The following is a 15,834-nucleotide window of genomic DNA, read 5'->3' as shown; positions in this document are numbered from 1 at the left end:
TTCTTGCTCATTCAGTCTTTGGCATCTCTGATGGGATTGCCATTTTGGGTTACACCTTTGACAGACTAGGACCTAGTCACTCGCTTGTATGGCCCCTGAAATACTTTGCCTATCCTACTGAGATCCTCTGAAGATAATTTGGGGAATAGTCTGTACGTTTGGCATCTAATTAGTTTATATGAACTATTCACTTTTGCTCATAAGAATTTTTCTTTAGAGGAAACTCCTTTTTATATATCCTTAGAAATGATCTGGTTAATTGCAAATACATCCTTTTAAAAAACTGTAATATTTTAAATGGTAGATCAAATTCTTTCTTAGCTACTAGATATTTCATGGAAATTAGATACAGCAAGGATCACAGATCACTCAGTTCAGCTCCCTGCAAATGTAGGATTCTTCTCTACAGTACATTTTCTAATATCTTGTCCAGTTGAGTTTTAATGTAACACATGATGGGATTTTCATTACTTTTCTTGGGAAACTATTCCACATTCAAATTCACCTTAATGACAGATTTATTTTTTTTCTGATAATCAACCTGACTATTCGTTTTCTTGATTTGACTCCATTTGTGAAGGATGTGGAAGTTGTAACATTTTATGAACAGTATATGTCCACCTGGTGGTTTGTGGTTTGCTATATGAGTAAAGAGGGGTAATTCCAAAAGGAGCTACATGCCCAGAAAGAAAGACAATAACCTGATAACAGCTGCCCTGCAAACACCCGACAATGAAGAAAAGCAACTGCTGTGAAGATCTCTACCCAACCCCTCTGGTGTGCCACATAAACTGGTTTAACTAGGCTCAAGAAACACAGGGCAGACAAAGGACTTTGGATGGACTCCCTAACTGCTGTTGGGATGCAGACTGAACTCAGCAGTCAGAAGTGAGGGTGCCTGGACCCTAAGCTTAGGTAAGATTGAGATGTAGGTAATTCTTGTGTTAAAACACCCTTGCTCTTGTTATGCTTTGTTTCTACTGTTGACAGGAAACAATCCCTTGTTTCTGAAAAGGCCATTCTGGGTCCCGATATTCACTTCTGATCAGAGTTGCTGAAGGGTTTGCAGGGCCGAACCCAGCTGGGCAATCATGATTGGTACACGGAGGGAGGGCTGTTACCTGAGACTCAGTCTAAGCAAGAGAATCATGGGATTCCCCCCTAGAGGCAGGTGGTGAAGGCATGAGGCCTAGCACCTGAAGGGGTGCACTCAGAGAGCCCAGAGAAGGGTCAAAGGTGCAGCTAGTGCTGTGTACCACAATCAATTCCTTTAAGCACTTAGTCCCCAGAATGAAGGCTTCAGCTGACCTTTCATGGCAATTTTTTTTATTATTATGTGGAAAATTAAATACAAAACACAGTTAACAAACATTCTGACCCCAACCAACCAAAGCCAGGGAGTTCAAAGCTAGGAGTAATGTTCCATGCTGAGGTTCACAATACATGCCTTCTATATTAGCATCAGCAATGCAATAAGTCCGTGCGGGATAATACATGTGAAGGGTGTCCCTTGACTGTGATCAGAGAATGACTATGTTCTCTGTGGTAGTTTAATGACCTTGCACAAGTCATGGTGCATCTTATCTCGCACATTCATAGATTTTAGGGCTGGAAGAGACAGTTGTGATCTGAATGTGTACATACTACAGGCCATACCATCTCACCCTGTAATTCCTGCTTAATGCCCCTAATTTCTGATTGAACTATAGCATACAGATTGTTTAAATAGGCAGGTCAGTTTTTAATGCTGGCCTAGAAGCAATAACACTGCTGAGTTGCTAGAAGTAGAGCTGTCCTGACTGTGAACGTCTTCGTCAGATGTAGATGTCACCAGCTCTGAACCCAAGACTGTTTGTATTTTGTCATTTGAATGTTCCATCGGCTCAGTGGAATGGGGCAAATCACTTAACTTAACCTCAGAATGAGGTACTTCTATTTGTGAAATATATCTTAAACTACCTTCACTCTCAGTGATTTCTCTTAATGATGGGACAGTGTCTTTACTCAGAATTTCAATGTAATGCTGTGGCTGGTACAACAATATAGACAACTGTGGCTCACTCTTTTCTGACATCCAGAGGTTCTGATAGAGGCTGGAACCAAGTGCAGTCTGGGAAGAATAGGCTAAGTTTTCAAATGAAGTGCAAGCTTCTGGAGCTGACTGTGTGCACATCAAATCTCCCTCTTCATTTTGAACAAAATACACCCAGGAAGGATTGATAACTTTGCTTTCACTTTCTAAGATAGTCCCATGGCTCCACAGCTGCAGTGTATTTGCTTCTAATGTATTCTCCAATATTATAGTATCAGGAATGCAGTCATTTAGCTTCATTACTGCTTCAGAATTAAGCTGCAGAGCAATGAGAAGACAATTACATTAGAACAATGAAAAATACACTGACTAGGTAAAAAGAGAATGATTATTTTAAGCATTTTTAGAAATGTAGAGTAAATTCTGTAGAGTTAGAATTTTTATAAGATGTATAGGATTGGAAGGGGAAGGGGCATACACATGGTTCTAATTCACTAGAAGTTTGATCTTCAGTGGATCTAATTAGAAGACAATTTTGGAGAGCTCTTTATCTAATCTCAACAAAGGAAATTTGCTGAGCAATGAGAGACCATGCCCCTTTAATTTAAGAACTTGCACATCTGTTCAGTTTTCATCGTGTAACATTGGAAACCATAATTAAGACTGCAACTGACTGTGTTAAGCCTGTTTGGGGGGCTTGCCCTTCTAAAAATCCACAAGGAACATAAACATTGGCAGGTTAAGTTCTCCCAGAAGTCTGACTTCTTGTTGTAGCAAACATCAAGAGAGGAAGCAGCAATCAGGCATAGTTTACAGGACTCACCTAGTCAAGATCTAGTGCATGTCTCAAAGAGGAATAGTCAAATTAAGCTCTATTTTTGAAAGCTATGATATCTAAAGGTATTAGAAGGACTTTGCTCTGACAGGTCTGAGAGTGTGGAAAGAGCTTTTATAACTTTTAAAGTAACTGTCTAGATCCTATCCTTGCAAAGACAGACTTCAAAGCGTAAACTAATTACTATAGAGTCATGTCGATGGAAAATGGAGACTTTTTCAACCAAAAGTAACGTTAATCTGACAAGCCATTTGTAAAATGAGCATCATTATTAAAAATAATAATCAGTTCAGAAAAAAAATATATAATACTTTTTGCTGGATCTTAGTTTGAGACTGGAAAAATTAAAGTTATTGGATTTGTCTAATCTAATCACCTTTAATCCATTAAATGAGAGGACTTTGCTCTTGTTAGGATTGGGAATTTCAGGACAACAGCAATCCTTCACCCTAGAAAACCACAGACAAACAAGTAAGAAACTTTGTTTTGTTCATTTGTCAACATTCATTCTCCCTTAACTTGTACAGCAGGGCTAAGATTCTTACAAAAATAAGTGGCGATGCCATGTATTGTATACCACAGCAAGCCAAGTATTCAGGGCATCCACTTACTAAGATGCTCAGAGAGAGAAATGAAGGAGGTATTATGAAGGGGGTTTAAATGGACAAACTACAAATCCGTTTTGGATTAAAACAGACCATTTCTCTATTTACAGAAGGAAAATATATTGCAATGAACTTACCACTTGATGTTCCAGAAGCACACGGCACTTAGTACAAAATGAATGATCACTAGCAGAACGAGAAGGTAAATCTTTGCTATGAAAGAAAAATAGTATTTCAAAAACCAGTTTTCTAACTTTCCCTTATTTGAATCAATACAAGTAGAGCTTCTAGGATAAAAGATCATCTTTAAGTCAAGCAGGGATGTCTTTCTAAAAGATCTGCTCTAGCTCAACTAGCAGTCACTAGAGCTGATAGAGGAATCACTTGCTGAAACTCTGTGCCCGGCAGAAGGTCAGACTAGATTATCATAATGGTCCCTTCTGGCCTTCAAATCTATAAGTGAACATGTATTTTTTGGCATTTACTTTTATTGCCAAAAGTTCAGCTTTACCAGTCCTTTAAAAAAAATTGCTTTTTACTTACAGGCACCATCATTTTACCTGAGTTGATTTGCTAACTATAAATGAAAATATCAAAGATTTCAGGGAGTAGGTATGTAAATACCCTCCCTTTGGCTATGTCTTCACAGCAAAAAACGGTGTGTTTTTTTTATGCTGAGATTGCTATCCTGCAGTAAAACCCCAATGGAGACAAAGCATGTGTAGTTCTGACCTCGATGTAACTGTTCAAGGTCAAGCCTATGTCCCTCTGGGATTTACCTCAAGCAGCTACATTGAAGCAAAAACTGCCTATGCCTTGTCTCCACTAGGGTGCTACACTGAAACGGTTACACCAATGTAAAAAATACTTTTTTTTTGCGGTGAAGACACTTACTTAGCAAAGCACTTAAACATCTCCAGTCCATCTATCCCTGTAAAAAGAAAGAAGTGACGTAAATAGGATGTAAGGACATACTTAAGTGCTTTGCTTATTGGGGGCCAAAGGCCCAATACTACAGTGTTCCAAGTGCCAAATCAAGGGAGTTGAGGGAGCTCAGCACCAAACCGAATTCAGCCTCCAGAGTTTGTTTCCACAATAGTTACCAACAGAGTCATGCAGTGGTGTAACAAACCAGGAAATTGAGTTTTGATATTAAATTAACCAAAGGGGGCAGAAGGGATGGCTTCTCTTGGGACATTTTTTAGTGTTAATTTATGGATTTTTATTTTACTTCTCACTGGTTTGGGTTAGGAGCCCTTGCTTTCACATACAATTCATTAGCTGTCTGGGAGGGTCTAGGCACTGAGGTGTAGTGGTAGTGCATGCTGCTCAGTGTAAAACGTACGGTTTTCATGCAATAATCAACACTCCCACTTCTTCTGAGGACAAAGCTGGGGAGTTTCAGCTTGGGAGCACAAGTCCCAAGAGTCAGATTCTGGTGTGACATCTTCAAGCAAACAGAATTACAGGTAAGTAATTACTCTTTTTTTCTCTCTGTCTAATATGGCCACAGTTAGTGAGCATGGTTCTCATGCAGCGACCCTTCTTTGGTCACATCTAGCATGGAATGCAAGAGTTGGTGTTGTAAGCCAGTTTTTCATACAAATCTGTGTTAGAAAGTCCAGCACTCTTATTTGCACATAAATTAACTACTTGGTCATGAAAGCAACAGCCAGTATATGAAATGGTTTATAGTCTTCTATAGGTTATAAAATTAGCTGGAACTAAATAAAATTCCTCTCTTGTACTCTCGTATGGTCTGGTATTTGGAGAAGAGGACCAGGAGTCAGTATTCCTGGGTTCTGGTTTCAACTCTGTCACTGGTTTAATTCTGTAAATGAGCCTCAGTGTTATTATCTGCAAAGTGGGTATACATTTGCTTAGCTACCTTGCAGGGGGTTTATGAGGCTTAAATAACATGGTAAAATGCTTTAAATATGTTGTAATGTTTCTAGGTAAAAGGAGCTATACAAGTACTAAAACGTTTAATTTGGCAATTAGTATTATTTGAATGCATCCATTAATAAATACATCTTCTAACTGGGATCTTTCTCAGATCCATTCATCTCTACCTAATCTAATAAACCTTTTTTTTCTTTTTAGAAAAGAAGCCAGCAGTGATAGGTGCTAATTTCCCTTCTTCTCCCCTTCCCCCCCAGCCCCTCGAACACATATTTTCATTTTCTAAACTCACAGTCATGTAGTGTATCTACATGTATATAGGCATCGATGGGGGTCTCTCCTCCGGCGGTGTAAGCTTTAACTGCCAGTGCATATGTTGTTCCTGGCACCAGGTGTTTCACCACGTATCTCTTTTCTTCTGGGTTTTCTATAGTGTATTTACATAGGACTGTACCATCTATAATCAAAGGAGATGTTACAAACCATTACTCTCAATTGTTTTTTAATGTGCGTTGCCTTTCAGGAAGGGGATGTACTCTAACTCAGTGGTTCTCGCGTCCCCCTTCTTTGTGTCGATAGTCCTTTACACCCCCACAGCTCCTGCCACACAAGTACATATACTGCTGCCCAGCTCTGAAGGCAGAGCAGAGAGTGGCAGCTGCTGGCCAGGCGCACAGCTCTGAAGGCAGCGCTGCTGCCAGCAGGAGCGGAGAAGTAAGGGTGGCACATTGCTGCCCTTACTTCTCCACTGCTACTGGCAGTGGCAATGCCTTCAGAGCTGTGCGCCTGGCCAGCAGCCGCTGCTTTCTGGCCTCCCAGCTCTGAAGGCAGAGCGGCTTCTCATGCCCCCGCAGAATACATTCCTTTGAGAATCTCTGCTCTAACTCATTACTGCTGGGTTGCGTGGCGCCTCTTCTGATTGGACTGGAGATAGCAGCAACAGTGTGTCTGAGAGAGCCAATCCAGTAGGGGACCAGCCACCAACTTCCTGTCAGAAGTCTCTGCTTCTGCCAAGCTACGAGCTCTGTTTCCACTTCCACAATTCACTTACCTTTTGTTAGTAGCTTTTCAGCAGGTTTTGTTTTCTTGTTCTGCCTCTGTCCCTTTCTTCTCTCTGCACCCTCCATCCCCCACCCCGCAGCACCTTACTGATAGCTGAGAGGCAGAAATGCCTGCAGTACAAGGGACACAGAGAAACTAGGGCTAGCAATCTGTTCCCACTTCAAGTGTTTCTTAGCCACATCCCTCATCCTCCCCAGCCTCAGTATATCAGATGGTGGAGGGTGGTAGGGCTTTGCTCTTACACCCTTCCTGGGTGGGAATATTTGCAGGTATGTACAGTTACAGTAGTGCCGACTGTTCCACAGTTAATCTTGTTCTGACAGGATGCTGGTGGGCATGCCCGACAGCCCAGACTTACACAGACATGCAGCTTTACCTGACACCAGTCCTCTCAGAAGAGGGGAATGGACCCACTGGTGTGAATCAGGACACGGTCCATGTTGGAGAAGAGAAATCAACAGGTAAGAATAAACAATTTTTTTTGCATTCAGTGGGAGGGTCTGAGAATTTGGATGCACTGAAATTGCCATCTTGAGTAGAGTTCAATGCGGGACAGGAAAATCAGAGACAATATGCCAAGTAGCTCTGGGCCACAAATGCTTAACACAGTCCCCGGGTCAGCTTCACCACTAGACGAACAAGGGAATTGGCCTAAAGCCGGCCCTGAGAGCAGAGCTATGCACATATTCACTTAATGGAATAAGGCAAATGGACCAGATGGGGAGTTTCCACAGAGCCACAACCCTAAAGCTATGAAAACATCAGCACACAAATCGGACCCAACTACCTCTAAAAATCCCCACTCTCATAATAAAACTGATAGCAGCTTCTTCGTCTGTCTTCCAAAAAGAGAATGAGTGGGAATTTTGAAAACTCTGCCAGAACTCAGTTCATAAGAGATGGAAATTCAGTGCAATGAAGGGAGCTGATACTGCAGCCATTCCACCTGTGAAGTGCACTCTGAAGTCAATGGAAGCTCCCTGCATAATGGCCTACAAAATGGGGCCCTAAATAATTCTCTGTGTATTAGTAGAGTCCTGCTTCTGTCAATTAAAAGCACTCTACACTCAGTCCTTGGAGAGAAGGCAACAGTTACCTCACTTTAGAGGTCAAAATCATTCCATTTATTCCCCAGTGTGTTGATTTATCTGCCTAACATGTAAGTGTAAAGAACTTTTCAGGAGGTTCCAGTTTATTGATCTCCTGAGCAAAAAATGTGCAGCCTTTCACACATTTCAGTATGCGATGTATTGGATTGATGGGTGTACAGCTTTCTGGGTTCAAAGAATCAATTACCTGAAAGAGCATGTTTTGTGGATCCCTTCAAACTGCATTCTTCTTCCATGGTTTTCACATAAACATGATAACCTCTTATGAATCCAGGCTGTGACTCATTTATGCGATAAGAATCCCAAGTTATGGTTACAGTATGGGAAGTCATCTCAGTTATTTCCCCTGGAGGGTTGAGTCTAGGAGCTGGAAGGAAGGAAATTGACAAACATGTTGTTTAATTGCTAGACAATTTATCTCCTCACTTGGCATTGCTCCTGAATTCCCAGCTGTTGTCTCTTGTTAAATTTGCATTGTTTATAAACTGAACATCATGATTTTCAAATAAAAACTGAACTAAGCCTGTTCTTCCTGAAAGCCTCCTGGTACCAAAAAACATCTGTGGCCCATCTACATCATGCATAGAAACAACTGTTTAATCATAATTATTGCTAATGTTGTTATAGCTCAGTTTCCCTGACTGGTGTGGACTCTCGTTTTCCTGAGATCTATACTAACCAAACTGCCTCATAGCAGTCATCAGAGGCTATTTTATAGGGTTTTATTACATGTATGCAATGGGAATGGGGGAAGCAACATTGTGTATGTCAAACATTGCTTGTAGTTAAGTGCAAGGAGGCAGAGAAAAGACAGTACAGCTACAGAACTCCCCTCTATTTTCATGAGCCCCATTTAGCAAATATGTACACATGTAAAATGTTTTCAGCTTACCCAGTTCTTTAGTGTACCCAACCTTCTTCCCCAGGAAAAAATCTTCATTAGCTAGAGATCCATAAACCCTGAAGCTGTATCTCACCCCAGGCATGAAAGCAGCTAGAAAATAATAAAACTGTTTTTAAAAAGATTAAGCTTCAGTAGTTTTAGGTAAGAAAACAGAACCACATTTGATTTATATAGAGATCTATAATTCATTAAAAATCCTGATCTTGCACCACTGTAGTTACCAAAAGGAGGCCCTAGGAAACACAGCTCTTTAGTGCTGGTAAGACAACTGGAGGTGTTGAAACCGAATCCCAGCTAAATTCTAGTAATGTTGACCGCCTGTTCGTGGCGTTTGATCAAGATAGTAAACAAAACAATACCACAAATGGTCCTGATGGACAAACACCTGTCAGCAATGGGCTTTACTTGGTCCTGCCTCAGTGCAGGGGGTTGGACTTTGACCTCTCAAGGTCCTTGCCAATCCTACAGTCTATGATTCTGTGAAAGAAAACTGACACACTGGGCAGTTGTTAGACCAGGGGTCGGCAACCTTTCAGAAGTGGTGTGCCGAGTCTTCATTTATTCACTCTAATTTAAGGTTTCATGTGCCGGTAATACATTTTAACGTTTTTAGAAGGTCTCTTTCTATAAGTCTATATTATATAACTAAACTATTGTATGTAAAGTAAACAAGGTTTTCAAAATGTTTAAGAAGCGTCATTTAAAATTAAATTAAAATACTGATCTTACTGGGGTTCTGTTCACCTAGGCCGGCAGAGGGCTGATCAGGGCCTGCGGCCGGGACCCCAGACCTGGGGGGGGGTGTTTCAGGGGTCAGGGCAGAGGGCTGGGGGAGGGGGTACAGGGCAGAAGGCTGGGGTGTGTGTGGGGGGGTTCAGAGATCAGGGCAGAGGGCTGGGGGCTGTGGGGGGTGCAAGGCAGAAGGCTGGGTGTGTGTTGGGGTGTGGGGGTGCAGGGCAGAGGGCTGGGGGGGTGGGGGTGCAGGGCAGAAAGCTGGGAAGGTGTGGGGGTTCAGGGCAGAGGGCTGGGGGTGTGGGGGGGATTCAGGGCAGAGGGATGGGGCTGTGGGGGTGCAGGGCAGAAGGCTGGGTGTGTGTTGGGGTGGGGGGGTTCAGGGCAGAGGGGTGGGGGGTGCAGGGCAGAAGGCTGGGGTGCTCGGCTCGTGGGGGTGCTCCCAGCCCCCTGCCCTGAGCGGCTCATGGCAGGGGGCTGGAAGGGATATGCCGTGTTCCACCCCCTTCCCCCAGGCTCCTTCCCTACCTCTCTCTGCGTCCTCTATGGAGCTGTGTGCACGCTGCCGCTCTTCCCCCTCTCCCTCGCTAGGGCCATCAGCTGATTGGCGCAGGGACGGAGAGGAGGAGGGGCAGGAAAGCACCACACTGGGGGAAGAAGCGGGGGAGGGGGGAAGCTTGCTGCTGCAGAGCCACCAAGTGGTGGGCGGTGGGGCTGGGGGTCGGGACCGCGGCAGGGAGCTGCGTGCCACTCAAAATCGGCTCACGTGCCGTGTTTGGCACACGTGTCGTAGGTTGCTGACCCCTGTGTTAGACTTTAATAATTGATTTCCCAGAAACTGTTTCCTAAAATTCAGGTGCATGCCACCCAATGCCCTAACAAAGAGTTGCAGCATAAACATCTTAATGTAGAATTGTTCTGCTTTCACCTGAGTTGATGAGACAACTGGCGGTGTTGAAATCGAATCTCTTCCACTGAAAGTCACAATGCTGGGACCTCGGAAAGTTGCACCAATCGACAATGTATCCATCAAATGCATTTGTGGCCTTCCAAGAAATACAAATGCCATCAACTGTGCCATTAACTCTTTCTTCTTCAAGGTCAGTGTGATCAACCTTTTCTTCAGCACCTTGGAAAGAATGGACTAAAGCACTTCACAAAATAGTATATCTATCTATCTAGAATATATATCTTTTCTAGCAGGAAGACCTATACTTTAGGTCGAATTAAGATTGGTAGAATTACTATGCTAGTATTGCCATTACTGTACCTGATGACTGGATGCCAGTAAAACTTCAGATTTTGTCTTTTCAATAATGTTTCATCATTATGAAATACTCACCCCCAATAGGGAAAGGACCCTGAAAGTTGATCCCTACCACTAAGAGGCTAATTACTCAAATACCTTCTAGTTGGGTGACTGCATTAAAATCTGTAATATCAGGAACTGAACTGCAGGCTCACAAAACTGGAGCCCGAAATAGTAGGTCATTAGACCCTGATCCTGATATGAGTTCTATGTAAGTGGGATCCTTGCATCCATATCCAAATGCAGGATTGAGGACCTTGTTGGTTAAACCCATATGTATTTTGCTCACTGGGATAACCCCATGAATGTACCATATTATATTTGTGAAAACCCCAGGTGGGTGGAAAATGGGGAACAGATAAAGATACAAATACTGCTATTATCTTACAGGCTTAGTGATCTCCATTGATAGACGGTAATAGTTTTCAAACACATCAGTGGCAAAACAGTCATTTTAATTCCAAGACTAGATTAATTATTCCATGATGATAAATAAAATATTACTGACTGTAAAATAACTATACAAGATAAGCACCCACAAAAGTTATTTTAACTGGATTGAAGATACACAAACCATTATCTGTCGCCCGGGAGATGATCATCACTGAAGGAAGTGAAGAAGTAATATTGTTCCTTGCTGCCACGCTGATTTTGTAGGAATGGTTATCGATGGAAATTGTAGTACTGTTTTGTAATGCAGAAATGGAGATGTGTTCAGGCTCAGAGGTGTTCTCTAACTTTTCCCAGGTTATCTCAAATGAAATACTTCCACCATTAGCTCTAAAGTCTGGAAATGGCTGGGAAAAAACGGAAAATATTTCAAGATCTATTTAATCTGCAGCTAAATTTACACTACTACAAATTGTATTTGGCATGATTCTTATGGTAGAAGCTTTTAAGGGTCAGAAGGATACTGTACTTGTGATACTCTGTTTTACAGGGGGGGGAAAGAGAGAATGGGTTTTCACTTAAAGGATGACATTAAACAAATGACAATTATTTCCACTTAACCCATATTTTATATGTGCATATAGAAATATTTTTTTAAATTATGGAGAGTTTTGAAATAAGGTAATCTGAAGGATTTGTGTATGTTGTTTCTTATTTGTGCTTATTGAATGGACAATTTAAAAAAAGTAGGCTTTCCATTAACTTTTTAAAAAATCATTTTGGCACCCAAACATAACGTAACTACATTTTCTTGGGGGGAAATGGAGGTTCCACTAAAAAAAAAAAAAAAAAAAAAAGGCAACATATGGTCCAAATCCACAGCTTCTTGAACAAAAATCAAGACTCTCTCAGGACCAGTGTAAGCAGTGTGGTGATTATGGTTTCCATTGTCACAAGAGCAGCACATCATATGGAAAACTAAAATGAGAGCGAAATCTTGCACCCTGCCAGGAAAAATACCCCAGATACTGTGCCAGTCATTTCTGTAAACGTTCTTAACCATTTCTGTGCCCAGACTCACCTTCCAGAATAAGGTCACATTCCGTCCTCCCCAAACTGGGGTAACTTCTCTCCAGACATCAAGTTTCCCTGAGGGAGCTGTGATCAATCACATAAGACAAAGCTGCTGTATATTGGGAAGGGTGAACTGTCCAAACCTTTCCTAATATCCCACCTGCAACACAGCGAGACCCCAAAACTCACCGACCCTGTGCCTCCACACCAAAAACTGAAATTCCCTTGAAACTACAGAAATGACTCCTGGATCATTCCGTGCCAAGCCCCACTTCCCCTCCCTCCCCAACACACACATGGATGTTCCCACCACTGAATGATGCCTCCACACTCAAAACGCACAGCTACTACTATGCCTGTTCAGTGGTACAGCGGCACCCACTTCATATCTCACCAGTTCTGATTCATCTGGTGCATTCTGGGCTCTATCAAGCACCAGAAATTCAGATTTAAAGTGGTGGAGACCTAGCTGAGTGATAGATTCCAGACAAACAAACAGAACCTTTTAAAGATGTGCTATGCCAACAGTCTGGGGAGGCATAGGAAGAGGGGGTTACAGGGAGGAGGGAGCCAATGGTATAATTCAAGGCAGAGATATCATAGAAGATAGCTGAAGATATGCTGGGAGTGGCAAAGGGAAGAAGAAGTCAACTAGCACACCTCCCTGGTCAGGGAAAAAAGTGATGGGATTGAGTTTGGCACAAGGTTCAGATAAAGCACCTGGAGTTCTGAAACCTTATCTGGTTTCACCTGAAGCTCAAGTTTCACCAATCAGTCTGTTCTGTGCACATGTGTGCACATATTTTAAACAGGTATTGACCCAATACCTGCAGCTCTTAAGCTTGCTTTTCCTCTCCGGCCCCATACACCAATGACAAGGAGCTTGCTGGTATTTCCAGACATCAGTCTGGCAGATGGCGAACAGCAACTTGAAGAGCAAGTTTCAGCCTCATCCCACTCCCCCTTCCCAATGGACTGAACTCACCTGCTTCATTTGTTCTGACTCTTAGAGTTTTGCTCCATTCACTCCATTTCCAGAAGTGGCTAGCTGCACCACAGCGCATTCTAAAGGCATAATTGGTGAAAGGCTGCAAGCCAGCTAGGGTGAGGTGTGGATATGAATTTGACTGAACAACTGAACTATTGTGCTGCAAAAGCAAAGGAGAAATGTGACATGGTTAGGGTTCAGACATCTTTCATGAGAAAGAGGTTGTTGGCTGAGATTCAGGATGTCATTCTGTCCCCCGCTTCAATCAACAGCACATTTATTACATCTGCCTTGTCAAGTTTGACCCAATGCAGAAAATTATGTGGAAACATGCTGGAAAAATCAGAGTAGGCCCAAATACATGGACATATGGGAGGCCCACATCCGCTGGGAGATCTTCAGGGAGGCCTGTCCATCTACACTTCCTACAAAAGTGGAACACTCCTGCTTGTGCTTTACTTAGAGAGGCAAGGTGGGTGAGGTAATATTTTTTTATTGGACCAATTTCTGTTTGTGAGAGAGACAAGCTTTCAAGCTTTTCTTGTCCTTTAATACTCTGGAGCTGAGCTGCCCCTGTGTGGACTGCACCATAGGGAACCCTAGATCAACTTGTGAAGAGCAGGCAAGCTGAGCACTCATTAAAGTATGTGGAACAAGGTTATGGACTCTGCTGCAACCTTCCTCCAGGTCCAGGAGGCTGAGGGGGGGGTCAGGAAAGCCAGAAAATTGAATGTTCACACAAGTCTTCATGGACATCAGCTATACTACATGCTGTAGCTGCACAGACACCACGCAGTAATTCAGGACATTCTGCCCCCTACACATAGGCCTCTACCACTGGAACTGAAGCTGAAATCTCCGTTACCTCCAGTAATATAAGGGCTTATAAGGCCTCCTGCCAGTACATGGTAGCAAGCTCTTACACACTGCAGCAAGTCTAGCATTCTATCCAATAGAGGGCAGTAAATGTATATGCAGACTAGTCAGCATAATACATCTGGGAAGTCTAAATGCCAACTGCAACAGTTCTTTGGTCATAGAGACATCACAGTCATCAGCAGTACCGCACAATGAGGCTGCACAGACTTCCCTGGTCGTCAGTAGGAAGAGAATTCAGGATCACCTGTCCCAGAAAACACAGGCCTCTACAAGTTATGTTAAATTACTTATCCATAGGCTTGCCAGGATGCAATTTTAATTTTTTGTAATTTTATTCAATATTGATGTTTGTTTAAGCACTTTTTACAATTTTTATCTATTTAAATTTTCACAATTGTGCAAAATTATGGGCGGGTCAGACAATGGGAGGGTCTGTTAGGACTGCCCCACCCTACCTTGGTTCTTGCTCCCCAAACAGAAAGCAGAAGGCCAGAGTCCAAAGTGCAGGCAATGCAATGTTTATTGGGGTTAACAAGAAAGCATATCCACAGCTCTGTACGCCAGTAGAGCTTTTCCTTCCTTTCGCCTCCTTTTTAGTAGGCTTAATTATACCTGTACTGTATGCCCTGGTACCACCCTTTACAATGTATGGTCATGTTCTGTTTTGGAGGGTCTTGAGTCTGGGGGCTTCGGTACCACCTCTTTTGTACTGCATGGGAGGGGTAGGGAGTGAGGTTATGTACTGGGCAGGGCCACCTTTTCTTTGGCTTTTAGTGTTCCTTATACCTCTTCCCTTGCCCCTCCCGACTGGTTGCTTGATCTTGTCTTGAGAAAGGAGTTGACTCTGACTCTGACATATCCTGATGGTTTTCAGCTCCTCAAGCTTTCACATGGCCAAGCCTGAGCAATTTACTTTGTTTCCTAAGCTTTCTGCATTCTCGCCTTTCGCCATTGCTATTCATACAGCCATTTTTTCCTGTGTCTCAGGCTCACAAGCTACAGGGCATCTATGATTCCTTCATTTCCTGCTCCTCATCCAACCAGGTTGTCACTTGTTGCTATTTGCTCCATAACATTTTAAAAACACTTGTCCATGGCCACATTCCCTTCCCACCACCCAGACACATGCATCTTCCTCACCTGTAGCCTCTATTATTGCTTCTCCCAAGATTTACAGTGACTGGAAAGTGAAAGTTCAAACTGGAAACAAATGCTGATTTTTAAGTGAGGGTGATTAACGACTGGGACAGCTTGCCCACGGATATCTTTCTACACATTTTGTTCTAATTCAACCATGTTAAGCTAGATGCAGAAATCATTGGGTGAAATTCTATGGCCTGTGTTATGCACAAGGTCAGACTAGATAACAACTGCGGTCCATTTTGACTTTAAATACCTATGAATTATGCAACTGCTAAGATTCTCTTCCTCATCTGATCAGACCACATCACTCACTACTAAAGTCTCTCCATTGGCTCTGTCCCAACCTAGCTCTTGAATTTCATCTCTCATCTTGCTGCTCCCACAGAGACAGCCTCAATAACTTGTTTGTTCTCAGTCGCCTTTGCAGTGGTGGTGTAGCCGTGTTGGTGGCAGGATATGAGACAGACAAGGCAGGAGACATCTATTGGTGGTGTGATACTCTGGTTATCTTCTCTAGACACGAGGAAGAGTTCTGTGAAGCCCAAAAACTTGTCCCTTCCACCAACAGAAGTTGATCTAATAAAATATATGACCTCACCCACCTTGCTGCTCACAATAGAATTTCATAGAATCATAGAATATCAGGGTTGGAAGGGACCTCAGGAGGTCATCTAGTCCAACCCCCTGCTCAAAGCAGGACCAATCCCCAACTAAATCATCCCAGCCAGGGCTTTGTCAAGCCTGGCCTTAAAAATCTCCAAGGAAGGAGATTCCACCACCTCCCTAGGTAACCCATTCCAGTGCTTCACCACCCTCTTAGTGAAAAAGTTTTTCCTAATATCCAACATAAACCTCCCCCACTGCAACTTG

General features: G+C 42.8%; 1 protein-coding gene across 1 annotated transcript in view; it reads right to left on the bottom strand.

The window, feature by feature from the left end:
• Positions 1-1,344: 1,344 nt before the first annotated feature.
• OSMR (oncostatin M receptor) overlaps positions 1,345-15,834 on the bottom strand; it is a 51,320-nt gene continuing 36,830 nt past the window's right edge. Inside the window, exons 9-18 of the mRNA XM_024198978.3 lie at positions 12,940-13,102; positions 11,962-12,038; positions 11,065-11,287; positions 10,110-10,310; positions 8,438-8,539; positions 7,733-7,912; positions 5,667-5,831; positions 3,610-3,685; positions 3,244-3,316; positions 1,345-2,350 (exon numbers count right to left, since the gene is read on the bottom strand). Of these exons, the coding sequence (XP_024054746.2) occupies positions 1,742-2,350; positions 3,244-3,316; positions 3,610-3,685; positions 5,667-5,831; positions 7,733-7,912; positions 8,438-8,539; positions 10,110-10,310; positions 11,065-11,287; positions 11,962-12,038; positions 12,940-13,102 (1,869 nt within the window). The 3' untranslated portion in view covers positions 1,345-1,741. The remainder of the gene's footprint in view (positions 2,351-3,243; positions 3,317-3,609; positions 3,686-5,666; positions 5,832-7,732; positions 7,913-8,437; positions 8,540-10,109; positions 10,311-11,064; positions 11,288-11,961; positions 12,039-12,939; positions 13,103-15,834) is intronic.

This window comes from Terrapene carolina, unplaced genomic scaffold, assembly GCF_002925995.2.
Source record: "Terrapene carolina triunguis isolate 2854851 unplaced genomic scaffold, T_m_triunguis-2.0 Scaffold69, whole genome shotgun sequence".
Taxonomy (NCBI): Eukaryota; Metazoa; Chordata; order Testudines; family Emydidae; genus Terrapene; species Terrapene triunguis.
The sequence above is the reverse complement of the archived record's forward strand: the minus strand, read 5'-3'. Positions and strand labels throughout refer to the sequence as shown.